Genomic DNA, 21,939 nt, shown 5'->3' with positions numbered 1-21,939 from the left:
CATCACCAGTGAGGAGGAAAAAGTCAAAGAAACGCTTCCTGGCGCCAAGCAAAAAGGCCCAAGGGTAGTCGAGCAAGGGACCTGGGCCAAACTTCCAGGCCACTCCAGAGCCACATGTCCATGCCCCCCCGGTTGGGGCTCCCAGCCCCCTCAAAGGTCTGCCACTGACTCCTGGGAGCGGTATGGGACCCACACCCTTGGCACCGTTGTCTTCCAAGGTGCAGAGAGCGCAGAGGTCTCCGCCTCCACCGCTATCGACTCGGGTGCCGCAGGACTCGGCTCAGGCTCCCCAAGAGGGCAAACCAGACACTAAGATCCCTAAAGGGGCAGGGGAGCACCACAAGTCACTGGAGAAGAGGCAACAATCCTCCCCATCATGTTGTGGATCCCGGGACAGGTCCAACACTCGACCTCGGTCACCCAGACCAGTGTCAAGATCCCCTCGGCACTACTCACCTGCACGAGAACGTCATTCCCCGTATTATTCCCGGCACCGGTCATCCTCCTGTCGATTGTCCTCTCAATGTTGGTCCTGATGGCCAGCACAGTGGGAACGTTCCCCATCTCGGCTCCGGTCCCCCCCAGCACTGGTACCGATCTCCCCGGTACCGACAACCATCACCCATCTCTGGTCGTAGGTCACCAGTAGCCATGACTAGCAAGCAGACGCAGGCGTCGATGGCCCCTCCCTGGTCACTGGAAGGGCCAGTTCAGCCCATTGCCCAGGTCCCATTGGCGAGATTGGGCACTAGAGCCTGGGCCATTGTCTGCAGCACTGCAGTGGTAGCACGGCCATGCCAGCACAGTGGCCTTACTGGAGCGCATGGGGAGTACTGGTGATGACGATGGCCCCTTCGCAGCGCTCTTTGGTTGCTGCTTCGGAGCATCGTTCGGCGGCAATGATGGCACCGGGCTTGGTGCCGGGGACCTGTTCAGAGGTCGGGCGAAGGAGTCTGTGTCCACTCCTAAGTCTCCGTCTCTGGAGGTGGTAGAACACCCGGGACGCCCTCCAGCAGTCCAATCTTCCTCATCATCAATGGACAAGGTGGTTGTGGGGCCTCCGAGGGCTAGCGCGCTGGACGACTTCAAGGAACATGAGGCTCTACTTCGGCACGTGGCTGAGGATTTTGGCCTGGAGGTGCCTGGAGGAGATGATGGAGCAGGAGGATACGTTCTTTAATGTCCTCTCAGCCTCTGTGCCTACCCGGGCTGCCCTACCCGTACATGAAAGAGTTCTTAAAATTGCCAAGGGCCTATGGCAAACCCCTTCTTCCATCCCTCCCACCTCCAAAAGGGCTGAAAAGAAGTACTTTGAATACCTCTATACCCACCCACCCCAAGGCTCGCTGGTTGTGTCTGTGGCCAATGAAAAAGACAAACAGGGTCACACCTCCTCGATTCCCAAGAACAAAGAGGCCAAAAGACTCGATCTCTTTGGGAGAAAAATTTATTCAATGTCCAGCTTACAGTTTCGGGTGGCGAACCATCAGACCCCGTTGGGCAGATATATTTTTAATCTCTGGGATGCTCTGTGCAAGTTCCAGGAATCTCTCCCGCAGGGTCTGGCCCAGGAGTTTGGCACCCCTACCGCCAAAGCCCTGGCAGCCTTGTCAGGGCTCTGCAAGAAGAAGGGACACTAGTTTCAGTCGTCGCCGCCCTTCTTCCTCTTGCTCGCCTGCGCAACCAGGTCCCGCCAAGCACTTAGGGGCCAGAAGTGCTTGTCTTGAGAGTGCGCTCGAGAGCGACGCCCCAGTCAGTTACCCAGATCCTCCGTGTTCTTTCCTCGACTGTCTCTGCTCCTACCATTCAGCTTGGTTGCGGGTAACCTTGGACCATTGGGTCCTGGATATAATATCTTGGGGCTATACCCTGCAATTTACAGCTGCCCCTCCCTCTCACCCACCCCCATCCCTCCTCAGGGACTGTTCTCATGAGCAACTCCTCTTTCAGGAGGTCGAAAAGCTCCTGCGCCTGGGGGCTGTGAAGGAGCCCTTAGGACGTGGAAGGCCGAGGATTCTACTCCCATTTCTTCCTAATCCCGAAGGCAAAACGGGGACTAAGACCCATCCTGGACCTGTGTCACCTCAACAAGTCTCTCAAGAAGTTGAAGTTCTGCATGGTTTCCCTGGCCTCCATCATCCCCTCCCTGGATCCAGGAGACTGGTACGCTGCTCTCGACTTAGAGGGCTAGATCTCATGTCTCCATATTCCCAGGGCACAGGTGTATCCTCCGTTTTATAGTGGCCAGACACCATTTCCATTTCCAGTTCATGGCACTGCCTTCTGGCTTGTCTTCAGTACCCAGGGTGTTCACAAAATGCGTGGCACCAGCAGTGGTTTATCTGAGACAGGGTCCAAATTTTCCCGTATCTCGACGACTGGCTCATCAAGGGCAGATCTCCAGAGCAAGTGCAAAGGAGCCTGATCTGGTGCGTTCCACCTGCTGCAATCTGAGTCTGTTGATAAACATGCAAAAGTCCATGTTAATGCCAGTCCAGCGCATAGAGTTTATCAGAGCGATTCTCGACTCCACGCAGGCCAGAGCCTTTCTTCTGAAAGCGTGATTTCAGGCCATGTCGGACCTGATCTCCCATGTAAAGAACCACCCGCTCACCATGGCCTACACCTGCGTGTGACTGCTGGGCCACATGGCTGCCTGCACGTACCTGGTCAGCCATGCTCGACTTCATCTACGGCCTCTGCAAGCGTGGATGGCCTTGGTCTATATCCCCAGCAGGCATGCCCTGGACCGAGTGGTCATGGTGCCGAACCACATCCTTTCATCCCTGGACTGGTGACTGAATCCTGAGTCAGTGCTGCAGGGAGTTCCCTTTGTGACCCCGTCACTGATCCTGGTCTCAGATGTGTCAGATCTGGGCTTGGGGAGCCCACTTGGGCAAGCTCAGCATACAGGGTCATTGGTTTTGACATGATCTAGCCCTTCATATCAACATCAGAGAGCTCAGAGCGGTTTGCCTGGCCTGCCAGGCTTTGTTGCCCCCCCCGAAAGGCAAGGTGGTGCAGGTCCTGACGGACAATATCGCCACGATGTATTACATCAACAGGCAGGGCGGTGCCAGGTCTTCGGCCCTTGTCGGGAGGCGCTTAGCCTTCGGGACTTGTATGAGTGGCATGCCATTCATCTGGTAGCCGCCCACCTACCTGGAAGCGAGAACGTCTTGGCAAATCGCCTCAGCAGGACCTTCTTGTCTCGTCACGAATGGTCGCTCCATCTGGAGGTGGTCAGCCTAATCTTTAACAGGTGGGGGACTCCCCAGGTGGACCTCTTCGTGTCCAGGTGGAACAGAAAATGCCATGCGTTCTGTTCTCGGAGGGAAGGGACAAGGGCTCCCTGTCAGACGCTTTCTTGATCCTGTGGTCGGGAGTGCTGCTGTACGCCTTCCATTAATCCATAGGGTCCTGGTAAAGGTGAAGACGTTTGCTTTGTCTTACATCCTGATAGCCCTAGCATGGCCTCGCCAGCACTGATTCATCATACTGCTAAATCTTTTGGCAGCAGCCCCGCTGCAGCTGCCTCTTCAGCTGGATTTGCTGTCCCAGAGCCATGGCAATTTGCTGCATCCAAACCTGGCGGCGCTGCACTTGACAGGTTGGCTACTGCATGGCTAAGTTTGGACGAACAGGCGAGTTCTGCTGGTGTCCAACGGTTTTGCTGGGCAGCAGGAAACCCTCCACCAGGGCAACCTACTTGGTGAAATGGAAACAGTTCACATGTTGGGCCTCAGATTGGCACATTTGGGCTGAAGTGGCCCCGTTGCAGGATATCTTGGACTATTTGCTGCACGTTAAGCCTGTCCGTCCCTCTCTTTGGTCAAAGTCCACCTGGCAGCCATTTCAGCTTTCCACCCTCCATTTCAAGGCAGGTCGGTCTTCGCCCATCATATGGTGGAGCAGTTCTTGAAAGGTCTGGAGTGCCTCTACTCACACGTCCAGGACCCGGTCCCCCCTTGGGACCTGAATCTTGTGCTGTGAAGGCTCATGCATACTCCCTTCGAATCCTTGGCTTCCTGCTCCCTCCTGCTTCTCTCCTGGAAGGTTTCTTTATTGGTCACTATAACTGCGGCCTGCAAGGTGTCCGAGATCAGGGCGCTCACCTGGGAACCATCTTATACAGTCTTCTACAAGGATACGGTCCAGTTGCGCCCACACCCGGCATTTCTGCACAAGGTCATTTCCCAGTTTCATACTGGTCAGGACATATACTTACCAGTCTTCTGTCTCAAGCCTTATGTGTCAGATGAAGAATGAGGCTGCATACCCTGAACGTCAGGCAGGCGCTGGCCTTCTACATAGACAGAATGAAGCCATTCCGTAAGTCAATGCAGTTGTTTGTTGCTTATGAGCTGGCAAAGGTGCCTCTGCCAGTGCTCGTGACAGCTCACTCAACTAGGGTGCTGGCATAATCGGCAGCCTTCCTGGCGCAGGTGTCGATCCAATAAATCTGTCGGCCTGCTACCTGGTCATCCATCCACACGTTTTCATCTCATTACATGCTTACCCAGAAAGCTTGAGATGACCTTGGCTTTGGCAGAGCAATATTGCAAGCGGCAAGACTGTGAACTCTGAGCCCACCTTTGTGGATACTGCTTTTGAGTCACCCTAGAATGGAATTGACATGAGCAAGCACTCGAAGAAGAAAAAACAGTTACCCGCCTTTTCATAACTGTTGTTCTTCAAGATGTGTTGCTCATGTCCATTCCATTATATGCCCTCCTGCCCCTCTGTCAGAGTTGTCGGTAAGAAGGATCTGAGAGGGCGTAGGGCTGGCGGCGCCTAATGTACCGCTGCTTGAGTGCGGCACTCCAGAGGGCACCATAGCCAACTCTGTGGATACTGCTAAGTCAAAAATCTCCAATAACTGCGCACGTGGGCACACGCACAGCTAGAATGGAATGGACATGAGCAGCACATCTCAAAGAACAACAGTTATGAAAAAGTGGGTAACCGTTTTTTTTCAACACCTCTTAGACGAGCGCAAATTAGTGACCAAGATAGTCCTTCAAGCCGCAGTCGATGCTGCTGACACTGCCTCCCACTCCGTGGCTTCCGGACTGGTGTTCCGCTGTGACTTCTGGCTGCAGTCCAGTGGTTTCCTGAAGGAGGTCCAAACCACACTTGAGGACCTCCCTTTCAATAACCAAAAACTCTTCAGTAACAAAACTGATGAATCCTTAAGGGAATGGAGGGACTCTTGGGTCACCCTCTGGTTGCTGGGCCTCTATACCTCCGCCCCTACCTACAGGTGGCGCTGGTTGTCTTTCTGACCCCATCCCTGCACTACCTACCAGTCTCCTCACACTGCTTTGCTGCCCTTACTGCTCTTATCGCACAACTACACCACCGATCATGCACGCGTGTTTGCCAGTGCTTCTCCCTCTTAGGCCATATGACTGCCTGTACTGCAATCACTCTGTTTGCTCGCTTGCATATGCGTTGCCTCCAACTGTAGCTATGCTCAACCTACAACCTGCAAAGGGATGCGCTCACCAAGCTCACTCATCCCCCCCCTCTGTCCTGGCCTCCCTGTCCTGGTGGTGCAACCCGTCCACGGTCCTCACAGGCATTCCGTTCGCACTTCCTATGCCTCTCTCTGTTCTCACCACTGATACCTCGCTAGCAGGCTGGGGAGCCCACTTGGACAGTTGCATGGCCCAGGGCCTCTGGGCACCCCGAGAGGCAAGGATGCACATCAACATCCTGGAACTAATCCGTTTTGCCTCCCGGGCCTTTCTGCCACTCCTCTGTTCCTGCCATGTCCAGGTGTTGTCCAGCAACATGGCGGTGGTCGTCTATGTCAACAAGCAGGGCGGGGCCTGGTCCCCCTCCCTCTGTGTGGAGGGCATTCACCTTTGGAATTGGTGCCTCCGACACAGCATCACCCTCCATTCTGTACACCTTCCTGTCATGAACAACTTTCTAGTGGACGAGCTCAGTCACTTCTTCCATGCCAATCATGAGTGGGAAATCCACGATCTGCTCCATCTTTCGCCAGTGGGGCATGCCTCGATGGGACCTCTTTGCCACAGCAACCAACCACAAACTTTCCACTCTTCTACCTCCCTCAGTTCCAGCTCGCAGGGAGATGCCTTTCTCATTCCCTGGACCAATGTGCTCTGTTATGCCTTCCCCCTCCATTCTCCTGCTTCCCCAGGTCCTGCGCAAGATCTGGCGGGATCGGGCAACGGTCACTATCACCTCCAGACGGCGCATCAGTGAACTGGTAGCCATGATGGTGGGACTGCCCTTCACCATCTTCCACCATGACAAGGTCTCCCTACCCCTTCATCCTAAATTCCTTCCAAAAATGGTCTCCCCATTCCACCTCAACCAGTGTGTTCACTTACCCACCTTCTAATCTAAGCCGCATGCCTCCTTTAGGGAGTGCATGCTGCACTCCCACAATGTCTGCTGAGCACTAGCCTTCTACCTCCAGCACACCCGTGACTTCTGCGCCTCCCCTAGTCTCTTCCTCGCCATCGCTGACCACTTTCAAGGCTGCGCTCTCTCTCATCGCAACGTCTCTCCCACTGGCTCTCCAGCTGCATTGCGGACTGTTATGCTCCCTCTGGTTCCCCCCCTCCGCCCCCTGCAAGGAGTCACAGCCCACTCCATGTGGGCTCATGCTGCCACGTCAGCTTTCCTTGCAGATGTCCCATGGCAGGACAGGTGCCAGGCAGCCACTTGGTCCTCCGTCCAAACCTTTACCACTCATTATGCCTCACCCTGCCGCGGTGGCGGATGCGGCTGTTTGCTTTGCCATCCTTCTGACAGTGACTTCTGGAGAGCCCTTGCACCCGCCTCTGCACTGAGTACTGCTTGCTACTGTCCCGTGTTTGGAATCCACATAGGGACCATCACATGAAGAAGAAGAAGAGATTACTTACAGTAACTGGAGGTTCTTTGAGATATGTGGTCCCTATCTGGATTCCAATCCCACTCTCCATCCCCTCTGCTCTGGGCTTTGCTACTGCCTGGTAAGAGGGAACTGGAGTGGCGTTGACCCTCATCACCTCTTAAAGCCTCGGATGTCGACGCATGTGCGGGTCAGTGGACACTACTATGAACAGTTCCGGCACATGGCACGCATGTACACCCACGTTTGGAATCCAGATAGGGAACACAGATCTCAAAGAACCTCCAGTTACAGTAAGTAACCTTCTGTTGTTATTCTTCCAAGGTCCCAAACCTGCAAAGATTTACAGGTAAGTATGTTCATAGGTCTTTGGGAGGGTCAAGACCCAAGTTTTGAGTTTAAGATTTTCTACTTTTCCCCTGTAAAAATCGATAACATAAACAAACATACCAAACAACGCAGAATGCAATATCGTACTATTTTTGATGCTTGGTGTTACCAACTGCTGGAAGCATGTGTAAAGGGAAAAGTCATTTTCGAACACACACACACACACACACTCACACTCAAAATGGACGTTTAAACATTTTAAAACACCAGCTATGGTAATGAGTTACTAATTAGTATGCAATAGATGCAACAGATAAGCAGAGAGCTCTTTAATAACATGTGACATTCAAATTCATGGGTTTTATGCACAAGCACAACTGCAGAATCAGGGTCTAAGATTATTGTATAGGTCCTGTGCAAGCTAGAAAAAAAGAGATGGCTGAAATGTTGGTAAGAGCATTTGTTTCAGGTGCTCATTAAATGTAATTTCTTGTTTTATGGTATATTTGTGTGGTTTCCTCCAGTAGATTTTATTGTCCAAAGTTTTGTTCTAAAATTACATTGCCATTTTAAATATACATATATGTTCTTTTAATGATTGTGGATTTTAAAGTCTGTAAATGTAGCTTTCCAGGTTATTAACCTTTGACAGAAAATGCAATGGCACTTACTGAGTTATTGATCTATATATTATGATTTGCCCTATAGCGTATTATGAAGACACTCAAAATTAAACACTGACGTAAAGAAAAGATGAAATCTTGTGTTAATTGAGTTATTTGGCCAAGGACTCAAAATTCATTCCTGTATTAATCTGAAACCTAAAACTGGTTATAAATTAAATGATCACATTTTGAAAAATAAGTGCCTAATCTTGCAAACCCTGACTTATGTAAGGACTGTCACGTGAATAAGGGTTCCTCCAATCAGGCCCCTAGTTCATACAGAATATATGGTGTGGTAGATTGTTTTAAAATGAATGCTAGTGTTCATTGAATAATTGCCAGATTATAGTGTGATAATAAAAAATTGTAAGAGATAATGTAATATTTGAGCTCTTTGATGTGACAGTGTTTGGCTTGGCATCTGTAGCATCTTTTTCATTATTTTGAGGTATAAGACCTTCTATTTAGTGGGCTCGGTTCTTGTAATCCCATTAAAGTCAGTGGCTAAATGCTTAATTTTCCCACCTCAATATTATCTAAATAATGTACTGTTGTGTGGAATTTCCTTGGGTTGCCTAGCCAATATACCTAGATAACTCCATTCTGCCCAAACAGTGACTGGGTTTGCATGCTACCAGGTTGAAAATGTTATGCATTCTGCAACATGTTGTAGCTTTAAAGGTGCCATATAGGGGTGGATGCCCATTCCCCCAACAGGGGTAGTCCCGGGCAAGCATAGTTTATTTTGTGCCAGTCTCTCTTGCCTTCATCTGATGCCAGGGGGATGCTTGTGGGTGGGGAGCCAATTGGAAGGTCTCTAGGGATATGTCTACACTGCAGTTTTTAGACCTGCAGCCTGAGCCCCAGGAGCTTAAACCTATGTCAATTGACCTGGGCTCTGAGACTTGCTGCTCCAGGAATTTTATTGCAGTGTAGACTTAGGAGACTGTTCTACCCAGCAGCCCAGTGGCTGCTCTAAGTTGTGCAGAGGGCCAGTTTAGCTCACCTTGGCTGGCCCAGGGTTGGGAGATTTGGCTCTGAGACACCTTCGTTTCCCTCCTCTCAGCATGACTCAGCTCAGTAATGAGCCCAAAGTTCTCAGCAGCAACAGGATCACACCACTTCTTGAAAGTGAGAACAGGCGTTCGCATGGCCCTTTTGTGGCCGGTGTTGCAACATATTTACATGTCAGATAGGCTAAACATTCATATTGCCTCTTCATGCTTTGGCCACCATTCCAGAGGACATGCTTCCATGCTGATGATGCGTGTTAAAAAAAATGCGTCAATTAAATTTGTGACTGTACTCTGTGGGGGGAGAAATGTATGTCTCCTGCTCTGTTTTACCCGCATTCTGCATATATTTCATGTTATAGCACTCTCGGATGATGACCCAGCACACGTTCGTTTTAAGAACACTTTCACAGCAGATTTGACAAAACGCAAAGAAGGTACCGAAGTGAGATTTCTTAAAATAGCTACAGCACTCACACAAGGTTTAAGAATCTGAAGTGCCTTCCAACATCTGAGAGGGACGTGACGTGGAGCATGCTTTTAGAAGTCTTAAAAGAGCAACACCCTGATACGGAAACTACAGGACCCAAACCACCAAAAAGGAAAATGAACCTTCTGCTGGTGGCATCTGACTCATGATAATGAAAATGAACATGCATCAGTCCACACTGCTTTGGATCGTTATCAAGCAGAACCCGTCATCAGCATGGAAGCATGGCTGGAATGGTGGTTGAAGCATGAAGGGACATATGAATCTTTACGTGCTTACCCAGCAAGCTTGAGATGACCTTGGCTTTGGCAGAGCAATATTGCAAGCGGCAAGACTGTGAACTCTGAGCCCACCTCTGTGGATACTGCTAAAATATCTTGCAATGCCATCTACAACAGTGCCATGTGAACGCCTGTTCTCATTTTCAGGTGACATTGTAAACAAGAAGCAGGCAGCATTATCTCCTGCAAATTGTACCCAATCTTGTTTGTCGGAGTGATTGGCTGACCAAGAAGGAGGACTGAGTGAACTTTTGTATGCTCTAAAATTTTACATTGTTTTATTTTTGAAGGCAGTTTTTTTGTACATAATTCTACATTTTTAAGTTCAACTTTCATGACAAAGAGATTGCACTACAGTACTTGTATGAGGTGAATTGAAAAATACATTTTTTTGGTTTTTTTTTACAGTGCAAATATTTGTAATAAAAAATAAATATAAAGTGAGCACTGTACACTTTGTATTCTGTGTTGTAATTGAAATTAATATATTTGAAAATGTAGTAAACATTCAAAAATATTTAAAATAAATTGTATTCTATTGTTTTTAACAGTGCGATTAATCATGCAATTAATTTTTTTAATCGCTTGACAGCCCTAGTGTATATACAATTACATTACTACCTTTATCATCAAAAGACATGCTATATCATAGAGAAATAGAGCCCCATTCAAGAAGTTATGAAAAGTGAAGCACTCAGCATATGCTTGCCATTTCAGTAAAAAAAAAAAAAAAATCCTCTGATAAAAAGCTTAAAATAGGACAAGAGAGAAGGATGAAGCCACTTTAATGTGTCAGGCACATAAATTTAATCCTGTGACAGTAACAGGGAGAAGTTGTGTGCTATTTGTTTTAATAACAAGCAAAAATGCCATCTGTAACAAGTTTCTCAATAAATTCTTCTTTTACATAAGCTGTGTAGCTAAGGGGTGTGAGGGTGGAGAACTTATCATGCTTCTCCTTAGAGATTTATATTTGCATTGTTTCTATAGCAACTCAGATTCAAGGACTAAATCTTTAACTCCTTTTTAGGCTGCCAGATGGTTTCACACAGCTTCTAAACTTGACCCAGCTCTACCTAAATGATGCCTTTCTGGAGTTTCTTCCAGCTAACTTTGGAAGGTAAGTTAATTGTTAAACCACATCACCACTTCACAAGCAATTGATTTAGTTTTAAAAGATCATTTAGAAGCGGTGTGCATGAAAAACAAAAAATATTTGATTGTTAGTCCCTGCAATCCAGTTTTGATGAATGATAGGAGGTAGGAGTGGAACTGGTTTCAGCTGGGTGGTTGGAGAAGAGATCTTGAGTAGTGGGGAGCTGTTAAGTGAGTTAGGAAGAGATGGATGTGGGAAGAGGAATAGTGCCAAGCTAGAGGACAGTAGAATAAAAGCAGTTAGACTGATGACCTCCAGAACTAGCTACTGTGTGCCAGCACTGTGTAAGCAACTTGGTTTACTGCAATACTTTGATCCAGCTTCTCAGTGGCCAGTGTTTGTGCTTCTCTTTGCTTGTTCTTGACCAAAAGTGACTGCTACTTTTTGGTCAAAAGGACAGAAGGAACAAAGTAAAATCTGTTCTGGTAGTGTCTATTTCTGGTTGCTTCCTCTGGTGAGGAATCCAAGGGCTGCCGGTCAGGAAGAAAGAGAAAAATTAAATGTGTGTGGCAGAGTGAGCCAAAGTAGAGATGTGAAAGTGAGAGCCAGAGAAGAAAGAGGAAAAAGGGAATGTAGACTGATTGATAGATAGAGAGAAGAGTAGTAAGAAGACAAAGCTGAGAAAATAGAAAAATAGAAAACCCAGGAGCAGGGGGAAAAAAAACTAGAAATAAGAGAAGTTGGAGCAGGCGATACTTAAAAAAAAGCTGAGTCTGCAGAAACAGAGTAGCAAATACAGTTTGAGTGTTGGCAATAAGGATGTTGGAAAGGCACTATTGCACATGTTGCCCTTGGAAACTGCCTTGAAGTTGGCTAGATCATTGACCCGGCGATGTCTGCGCAATTCTTGAATGCTTTGTGGTAGATGGCAGACAGTACTAGCTATGATTGACCACACAGTAATTGGAATGGTGTTTGGACTGAACAAATCATCACTGTTTGTTATTTCACTTTTTTCTGTTTTGCTCTCTGCGTGTGCAGTGTAGCCACTCCAATGACTGCTGAAAGAGACAGGCTAATTTCAAGATATTGCCAGCATCTCTGTTTGGATTTCCACCTCAGTGTAACCAATTTTAGGCCCAATCCTGAAGTCCAGATTTAAATAGAACTTCTATCGCATCAAGGGAAGTTTTGCTTGAGTAAGGATTGCAGGATTTTACCCTGTATTACCATACATTGTGTACGTACAGTAAATATGTAAAGTACACTTACCTTATGTGTTGAGGCTATAGAACAGGGGTGGGAAAACTTTTTGGCCTGAGGGCCACATCTGGGTGTGGAAATTGTATGGCGGGCCATGAATGCTCATGAAATTGGGGATTAAGGTGCAGGAGGGGGTGAGGGCTCCTGCTTGGGGTGCGGGCTCTGGGGTGGAGTTGGGGATGAGGGGTTGGGGGGTGCAGGAGGGTGCTCCGAACTGGGACCGAGGGGGTTCGAGGGCAGGAGGGGGATCAGGGCTGGGGCGGGGGGTTGGGACGCAAGAGGGGGTCAGGGGTGCAGGCTCCGGGTGGTGCTTACCTCAAGCAGCTCCCAGAAGCAGCAGCATGTCCCCCATCTGGCTCCTACGTGGAGGCGCCTTTCCTGCAGCTCCCATTGGCCGCGGTTCCTACGCATAGGAGCTGGGAGCTCGAGGGCTGGATGAAAACATCTGGAGGGCCAGATGCGGCCCTTGGGCCATAGTTTGCTCACCCCAATATAGAAATTGTCATACATGGTGGTGTGGTATAAAGGTTTTATCAATTTGGGTTGGGGATGATCATACTATTCATGAGTGGTTAAGCCACAAATTACTTATGCAGATCATCTCAAATGAATGTTGACAAAATCTTTCATGTTTTTTGTAAGCTGCAAAATATGTTTCAGAAAAAACTATTTTAGGAATACTTTTAGATTTATTTTTTAAAAAAAGTGTATTGGGAGTATTTCTTGTAACCTTCTGCGTATAAAGCTGGTTGCCTTAGTTACCATGAGTCTGATTGTACAGGGCTCAGAGGGAGCCATAAAAGCTCTGATAATAACTTAAAATAGTTTTTCTATATATAAAAAAGTCATGACTTCAAAGTCTGCTATCTTAGGAAGTAAATGCTGGGTCCCATTGGTAATCTGGGAATTTCTCTTTCCAATGGTATTAAACCTTTTTCTAGCCCTGCAGGATAAAGAGGTATTGAATTTTAAGCTGCTACATTTTTTGTACTTCAAAACACTGACCCAGAACTGAATCTTACCAGTCCTGGGCTTTGGACAGGAGTAATTTGAGAAAAAATTCCCGCTTAAAAAGAAACAGGAAGAAAAATGTTGGCTGTTTTAGCTTGCTCTGGGGTTTGAAATATTTGAGTAAATCTCAAGGGAGATGGTTTTGTGTGGAGGGCAGGCAATGTGGTCAAAGATCAGTGGAAAATATATGCATGACATGCTTCTGCAGTTTAACACCAGGATATCCCCTCAATATATAGTACATATTGCATTTATCATGCACTTTGATTGTTTTCCTTCCCTCAGAGGTCTGTACAGTTAGACTCATGGTACATAGGGAGCCTGACTTTAGAGGTAGAGGGGTATAAAAAATAATATCAACAAAATCACTCAAAAACCCTCTAAAATTTTCTGAAATATCTTTCCCTGGCATATACAGAAAGGATAGTGTGGTGTAAACTAAAGATTTCAGTGTCATGGCTTTTGGCTGGCCTCACTACTTAGGAGTGGCAAACTTGCAAAAGAATTATGCGGGTTAACCCAGTTTAACAGAACCCTTTACTAAGTTCAGGCCTGAGCAGAGTGGAATCAGTCAATCATGGGAAGACAATGCTTGGTACAAATTTTTCATGCTCCCAAAACACTTAAGAGAATTCTGTTTCAATTTAGCATATGGGCCCAAAGAGTCAAAGGTGTTAACATGACCCTGAAACTGTCCAACATTACAGTTTTAAACACAGTTTGTGGTTTGGTATATAGAGACTTCAGCCCACATAGTACCTTGGCAAATACACCATTATTTTTTTAACCTTTTATTAAGGATACAGAAAAGAAGACAGACAATTAAAGCACTGGAAATGTAAAGTTTTAAATAAGGCTTTAATTTTAACAATATCCCTTGTTCCCTTTCTCTTTAGCTGAAGAGTTTTTAGAAGGAAAAACCCCCTTGTTTGACAGTCTCTTAGATGGTATTAAAGATGGTAATAATAATTAACTTTTCAGGGGAAAAGAGAAGAAGTTAGTTAAGATGGACTGGAGCTGTTGTTGTTCCAGTCCTGTTTCCTAGAAGACAAAACAAGACAAACACAAAAGGGGAAAGAAAATAACAGCTCAGATAGAAAATGCAGCTTGTGTCTCTCGTGTTGAGACTCACTTGCAACTTACTTCTGGAGAAACATAGGCCCAGCATGTGGTCTTGTCAACCACTCCAAGACCTGGCAAACTTGTACCAGCATCCGTTGTTTAGAGAATTGCATTTTGCTGCCTCTTTCTGGCCACAGGCTTACAGAAGTGTTGAAAAATATACAGTCCTGGTCAGCTAAGTCAGACTCGTACTAGACAGAAGGAAAAAGGAGAGAGAGAGAGAGAGAGAGAGAGAGAGAGAGAGAAAAGAAAAGAAATAAGGTAGGGAATGAAAAGGACACATTGGTGGAAGAGGGTGTGGAGACTAAATCAGCCATTATCATGAGTAGCCTCCATCCATTTATCTGTATTCCCCCCAAAAGTCTCTCTTTTTTCTTAAGAACCCCAAAAGGGAGTGTTGGGTGGAGTAGCCCATTCTCTCAATCTTTTATCCACCAATTGGAACTAATTTCGGACACAATAATTTTGGTTAATTGATTTCTGGTCTCACATTGTTCTTTGTCTACCAGGCATGATTTTAACACAGTCCTTGAATTATAATATCAGTAGACCTTTTTGTTTGAACGTATTCAGTCTTTGCCTCTTTTTTGCACCTTTCCCCATCTGCATTTATTGTAATAGGTTACCATGGCATCTTATGAACTTTCTCTCACTTTTTACAGTTGAGCTTATAATTAGGCTTTATTTGCAGGCCTAATTATTGCAACAGTTAACACTCCACAGATTCTCTACAGCTGAAATTGTAGGACTTTGGGTCAGGAGTAGAGATCCCTTGACTCCTATACCCTTCACCACTGGGGTTAACAATGGTCTAAGATAAAAGAACCCAGGAATAGCGGCATGATTTGAAGTCCATTGAAGTCAATGGCTGGCATTTGATGGTCACCATGGCTGAGCACTGGAACAGGCCCTTAAAGCCAAAAACTTTTGAGTTCTAATCCTGGATCCTCAACCCCCATTTTGTGTGTCCCTGTTTTGTCTCTGTTTTCCCATTTGTGAACTTGCTGTTCTACCTCAAAGGGTGTTGTGAGTATTCATTATTTAATATTTGTACAATGTTTTGAAGATGTAAATTACTGCAGTATAGAGACCCTAATTCAACGGAGCACTTATGCTCATGGTGAACTGTAGGCTTGTGCTTCAATCCCATAAAAGTCAGTGGGGATCTGTGTTGGGGTAGCAGTCTGCCTGTGTGCAGTCAGTTGTAGGATCAAGGCCCAAAAATGCAAAAAGAAATTATGACCTCTACAAAAATTTGTGTAAACTTGTGAACAGTCATTCAAAATGCCATGCATCTGTGTAAGTGCTCTAAATATTTGAAACAATTTTAATCCTTTTACATGGGTATTCATGATTTTCCAGACCAAAACCTATTGCCAGTAATCAAAGCTTGATGCAACTTGAGCTGAAGTTGGTTACTATTACAGAACTGGAAATATTTGTGGTAAATTAAGTTTCACCATATTTCTCCTGTTTGAATAATCATCAAAAATTGATTTAGAATAATTTCTAGCAAATGACACATGGTAATACTTTCCAGCAGAGACTGGCCAGGTACATAAAAATAATGTAATGAAATACGTGGCTAAATCTTTTTGTACTGGAATAAACAGTTCTCCAGTAATTCTTATTGGTTTCAGAAGTATTTTCTCACTTGAATGTATTAATCATACTGTTTTATATTGGTATTTCTAGACTTGTCAAATTGCGTATCTTGGAGTTAAGAGAAAATCATTTGAAAACTCTACCAAAGTAAGTGAGACTTAATGTATTTTTTAACTAAGTTCTGTCCTGAAGTTCACAAACAATGTAAAATATTTCCACTGATAATTGTGCAATCTGGTTGAGTTATGTTTACATAAGTTGTTTTTATGTAAGTTATTTTTTTTCTGTTGTGTAAAGAAACTATATATTTATGGAATATGTTAGACAAGAAGTTGTTGTGCATGCAAGTTGTGCATGCAAGTGGTGAGCAAATCACATATGGAGGGGGATGGAGACAGGTAAAACATTACTCCACAAATTAATGTGTATAATTCAATATGCATCATTTTAAAATCTAAAACCTAAACAAAATTGGCAAATGAAGGATGCAAAAGTTAGGGCAAAACACTCGTGATCTTAGCTTAGGCAACAATACTTTATTCATAAGATAGCTATCTGTTTAGTAATTTGTTGAAAATCAGTATTTATCAGACCTTGCTAGTGTCCCATTATATGTTACTTAATTTACCTTATAGGCAGCACTTTTAAAAAGAAATGCACATATCAAAATATCTTTTGAACATTAGAGATCTTAAGGGGAACATTTGCCTTCGTTTGTCTGATTACAGCTCTCATTGCTTTCAGTGGGTAGGAATCTGAGCGCAGAATTTGTCCCTGGTGTTTTCTAAAGGAAGGTAACATTTTTCTGAGGTTGATAGGAGATTTTTAACAATAGTTAGGAGTAATTTTTCTGCATAAACTATTTCCACTCTTCTAGAAGTCATATAACTTTGGTAAAAGAAACAAGATGTTATGCTGTTACTGAGAAGGCATTAAAATATGGGCCCTGTCCAGCAAAGCACATGTGCAGCCATTGAGGATTTGCATGACCTGGAAGGCAACATTTATTCCTGTACACTAGACCAATTTTGCAGAAGTCAACCTCTTGTACAAAGGACTAAAATAAAATGCAACAGGCAGGAAACTCCTGCAACAATCAGCAACTCCTTGTAAATATGCTACACAAATATTTATCATTTTTATCCTTTCCAGCTACTGATGGTCAGTGGTTGTTTTGAGTGTTCAAGAATGCAGGATCAGCTTCCTCCAACAGAACTTATACTATCAATGCTTGGCCTGGTCTACACTAACCCCCCAATTCGAACTAAGATACACAACTTCAGCTACGTGAATAACGTAGCTGAAGTTGACGTACCTTAGTTCGAACTTACTGCGGTCCAGATGCGGCAGGCAGGCTCCCCAGTCGACTCCGCGTACTCCTCTCGCCGAGCAGGATTACCGGAGTCGACGGCGAGCACTTCTGGGTTCGATTTATCGTGTCCAGACAAGACGCGATAAATCGAACCCAGAAGTTCAATTGCCTGCCGCCGAACCAGCGCGTAAGTATAGACAAGCCTGTAGTCTCTATCTCTGGCCCAGTCCTACTTCCATTGAAGTCAATGAGAGTTTTGCCATTGACTTCAGTTTCAGCAAGATTGGGTACAGATCGTGTGCTGTCACAATTAATGCTAGGGAGTCACATATTTCATAGCTTGTATAGGCTGATCTTATCACACACACCAGGGCTTATTGTATACAGGGAGCTTCTGGATGGGAATGGAGGGATGTAAGGAGTACACACATATTCTCCTCTCCCCCACCCCCACTGACTCCCTGTGTACTGCCCTGCCATCCCCTCTTTTTCAGGGATTCCCTGCAACCCCACTTTCTTCCCATGCCAGGAGCTCTGTGTGCCCCTCTTCTCCCATACCAGGTTCCCTCAATCTTCCCCTGTTTTCCCCTATGTTCCCCATTTCCCCCATCCTCCCATATCAGAGTCCTCCAACCTCCTCTTCACCAGGGATTCTGTGTGCCCCATTCCCCCCTACTCTATGGGGCTCTGTGGCTTCCCTTTCTCTATTTGAAGGTCCCCTATCCCCCTCCCTTACAGGAGCACTGTGTGCAATCGTATTCCTCCCCTTTCCACCCCATGCCTCCCATTTCCCCCTACATCTATACCAGGGTCTTCCAATATTCCCCTACCTCGGATTCTGTGCGCCCCCCATACCAGTGTCACTCATTCCCTCCATGGCAGGGGTTCAATGTGAACCCTCATTTTTCCCATTCCTCCCCACCCTGATGGCAAGAGCTCTGTCTGCCTCCCATTTTTTTCTTTCCATTTCCATTTCACCCCCATGTCCACTTCACCCTTGTGCTAGTGTCTCTCTCAGCCCTCTTCCCCATCTCCCCCCATCAGGGGCTCTGTATGTCCCATACCAGTGTCCTCCATTCAAACCCCATGCCAATGGTTGTGTGCAAACCCCAATTCTCCCTTCCTCCTCCCCCTGCCCCACCATTATTCTTCTTTCTGCCCAGGAAATAAGTAATTTGGGGTATCAACATGTTAAACTCTATTGGGAAGATGAGCAGAAATGAGTTAGGAGCATTGTTATGCTGGGAGGTAATGAGTACAATAGGGAAGTTCTTTGATCTGTAGATAATTCATAGACTCCAAGGCTAGAAGGGACCATTACGATCACCTAGTTTGACCTCCTGTATAACACAGGTCACAGAAGTCTCCCAAAATAATTCCTAAAGCATGTCTTTTAGAAAAACATCTAATATTGATTTTAAAATTGTCAGTGATGGAGAATCCACCATGACCCTTGGCAAATTGTTCCAATGATCGATTACTCTCACTGTTAAAAATTTATTCTTCATTTCCAGTCTGAACACCTTATTTCCAGTCTTATTACAGAAATGCTTGAGGCTGTGGCTGGCAGGAGCTTCGTGTGTCTCCCATTTTTCCCTTTTTGGTTTTCTGATTTTCATTACAATCAATAGAGTTCTGGCTATCGACGCTTAGAACTTTCCCCTGGAATTTTGGAATTGATTGGATGCAGCATTCAAAAGTTATTGCATCACAGACAGACAAATACCACTAAGTTGAGTGTAGGGCCTTCATAAACTTGGCCAATTATCACTATGTATGTATGTATGTATTTATTTATTTCTATAATGAATTATGCTTTACAGGCAAATTTCTAGTTTCTAGGATGGTGATTCTATTTAGAAGATTCACAGTGTAGCTTGTGTTCTTAATAACTAAATAGCTTCAATACTTCAAAACAATGAAACAATACTTTTTTTGAGGTTGATAGGTATAATTTTATTCCCACACTGTGTTTTTGCCATTAATTAATTGCTTTGTAAACAGAATGATGTGGATAAGACATTTCTGGCTTTGTGAATGCTGCACTGACTCTTGTAAAACAGTGAGGAAATTCTAGTTGTACATATAGTTGTCTAGTTGTCCTCTGCTCTTTGCTATGGCAGAAAGTATTTATATACCCTGCTAATAAGACCTGGAAATAAATATTATTTCCCTATGTAAATGACTTATTTGAAGGTTGTAGCTAAAACTATACGAGAAGTGGGAAATCTACATTATGAAATGTTATACGGTGAAATTCACCTGAGGTGGAGGTCATTGGCAAAAGGTCATTTATACTTCACTTTGGGACTGTAGGTAGAGTGGCTATGTAAGGTTGCCTTTGCACCATAGAAGAGATAAACTCTTTATGCCATAGAAGAGTTTTCTGTGTAAGGGAACAAATGAGATGTCCCAGTATAGTGGATTGGCTCCCATTAAAACATAGGCTGCAGTAGCAGCCAGAGGGATACGCTGCAACCCTTGTCCTGTTTCCAGGTTAGTAGGTGAATTCCATCTTATGCTTTGCTCAAATTCAGCACAGTTAATTGGGGTATGTATAGAAAATAACAGGTAGCTGAAGACCATAAGACAATAGGCCCTGTCATGAGGGAATGGGTGAGTACTATTGGTGGAGTCCATGAAACAGAGGGGTGTGGGAATGTGGCACACAGGGAGATTGTGGCAGGGGGAGGGTGGATTAAGGGAATGCAGGCTTTTCTGGTGGTCTGATTTGCACCAAAATCAATGGTGTTTCAAAGTTGTTATGTTACAGCCAAAGAGAGAAATGCCTCGAGTTGAATGCTTTGCTCGGGAAATAAAAGTAGCATTATTATGACCAGTATACAGTGTCTAAATGAAAGGCATGTCTGTCCATTAAAAGAAGTAGTATTATAAATCAAAATATTCCTTAACATAGCTGTACAAAAAGTCATCTGGATCTTTCATCTACGGACTTGAAAGGCTTACATTTTCATGCAGCGATTTGATGAGAGAATTTGGTGATCAAGATTGAGTACACTATTGAGTAAGAGAATCTGGTTGTAGATGGAAATTATTTGAATGATTCTAATGGAAGGCAAGGCATGAAAAGGAGAGAAAAGAGAATTTCATTTTGAGAAATGTAGTTTTGAATATATTTTTTTAAACATGTTGTCTGACCATGCTTCCATTTAAATCAGCTTCTATTGATTTCCAGCTAATAGGAGCTGGATTGCCTTATTGTTTTTTTTCTATTTTTATATTAAATATAATTTAGAAAAAACATTAGCGGTATAGATATAGGAGAGTAGAAGATACTTGAAATTCTGCATGTCTTCACAGCTGTCTTTGATACTGTATTTGAAGCAAATATTTGGATTCTTGGCATAGATAAGTATTTTTGTTTATCGTAGTTTAACGATTGCAATATATCATGCAAGTTCACAGTTCATGATTTCTATTGAGTAAAATGTATCCATGGTAACTGACAATAAAGGGATATTAAGTTATTTGCATTAACTGTACCTTGCTGAAAGGTGGCTTTCTATGCAAGCAATAAATCTCCAGCATATTTATTTACTACAATTTACATGAAAATCCTCAGTGCTTTCTTTTTCTCTGTTGTTTTAAGATTATCAGAGAAGGACTGATGGTGTCTAAAAGCATGCCCAAACATTCCAATTTTTTTCTGGACGCTGTCTTGATGGAAATTAGTGATGCATTGTGCAATAAAGGTGTTTTTTAAATAATATAATCTTTTTGACAAGCTTATAGAACAGTCAGAATAATATATGAAACTGATCTGTTGTATATGGATAAGTAAATATCTTTCTTTCATTTTAAAAGATAGTATTTGGTGTTCCTGTCTTTTGTCTACAGTAATTTCTTTGACAGAAAACATTACAGAGTTAGATTTATAAAGTATAATCTTTTTTCCTTGTTTAATTAATTTGCATTATACTTCGTACAAACATTCTGACAGGATTTTTACTGTAAATTAATCATTCATTTTTGTCTCATTTGGCTTATTTAGTTAATATTTATATTTCTTGCTATGAGCTTTTTAACATTTGGAAATATTAAGAGATTGGAAGCAGTATAGAAATCATTGACCAATATTGAAAAATGACTTCTAATATTATATTAGTGACCTAAACCGATACATAATGAAATTACAAAAGTATATTTTTTTCTTTGTTACATCTGTTAAATGCTTTGAATAGTTTGAGCTTTTGACCGATAATTATGAAACTCAAACCATCTCCCTGTTTTAAGCAACATTACAAACTACTTCACAGGGCCATCTTTTGGCTTAAAAAATAAACAAGATAACCATTTCTTGATTCTATTTATACAAAGATATAATTCCTCTTTAATCATTGTAAGAATGTTAGAAGTTAGCCTCCCCCCCACCCAAAAAGGGGCGGGGGTAAATACAGAACACTGGGCAATGGAAACAGCAACTAAAGTTGTACGTTGCACGGCAGTGGCTAACAAAGTCATCACCATCCAGGAATAAATCAAGTCTTTCCTTGTTTTATCAGTCCTTGGAAATTTAGTCTCAAAATGGTTGTGTGTTAAGCCTGTTCACTCCAACAGCCCTTTCACATATGGTCCTGTAGGGTTCTAGTCTGTTACCCTTTCTTGTGTAATGTGTATGTGAAGCCACTAGTTGAGATTGGGTGCTCTCCATAAATCAACTAACACATTTTTTGGTGATTTTCAAAACCCATCTACCCCTTATAACAGTGAAACAAACATGCAGAATTGATGTTACATAATTTATGGACAGCCCCATGTAAGATGTATTGGCCCAATCCAAATCTCACTGAAGTCAGTGGAAATATTTCTGTTGATATCAGTGGACTTTGGATCAGATCCTTTGTGCTGTGGTGGCA

The 21,939-nt window shown here is 44.2% G+C and overlaps 1 protein-coding gene across 1 annotated transcript in view; it reads left to right on the top strand.

Annotated features, from left to right (window-relative positions):
* The window catches only part of LOC113407421 (leucine-rich repeat-containing protein 7-like), a 249,087-nt gene that overhangs the window by 58,730 nt on the left and 168,418 nt on the right, over nucleotides 1-21,939 (top strand). The window contains exons 5-6 of the mRNA XM_029912418.1: nucleotides 10,684-10,773; nucleotides 15,841-15,897. Coding sequence (XP_029768278.1) covers nucleotides 10,684-10,773; nucleotides 15,841-15,897 — 147 coding nt within the window. The remainder of the gene's footprint in view (nucleotides 1-10,683; nucleotides 10,774-15,840; nucleotides 15,898-21,939) is intronic.

This window comes from Terrapene carolina, unplaced genomic scaffold (assembly GCF_002925995.2).
Source record: "Terrapene carolina triunguis isolate 2854851 unplaced genomic scaffold, T_m_triunguis-2.0 Scaffold211, whole genome shotgun sequence".
NCBI classification, from domain to species: Eukaryota; Metazoa; Chordata; order Testudines; family Emydidae; genus Terrapene; species Terrapene triunguis.
Note: the sequence above shows the minus strand (reverse complement) of the source record. Positions and strands in the feature narration are given on the sequence as shown.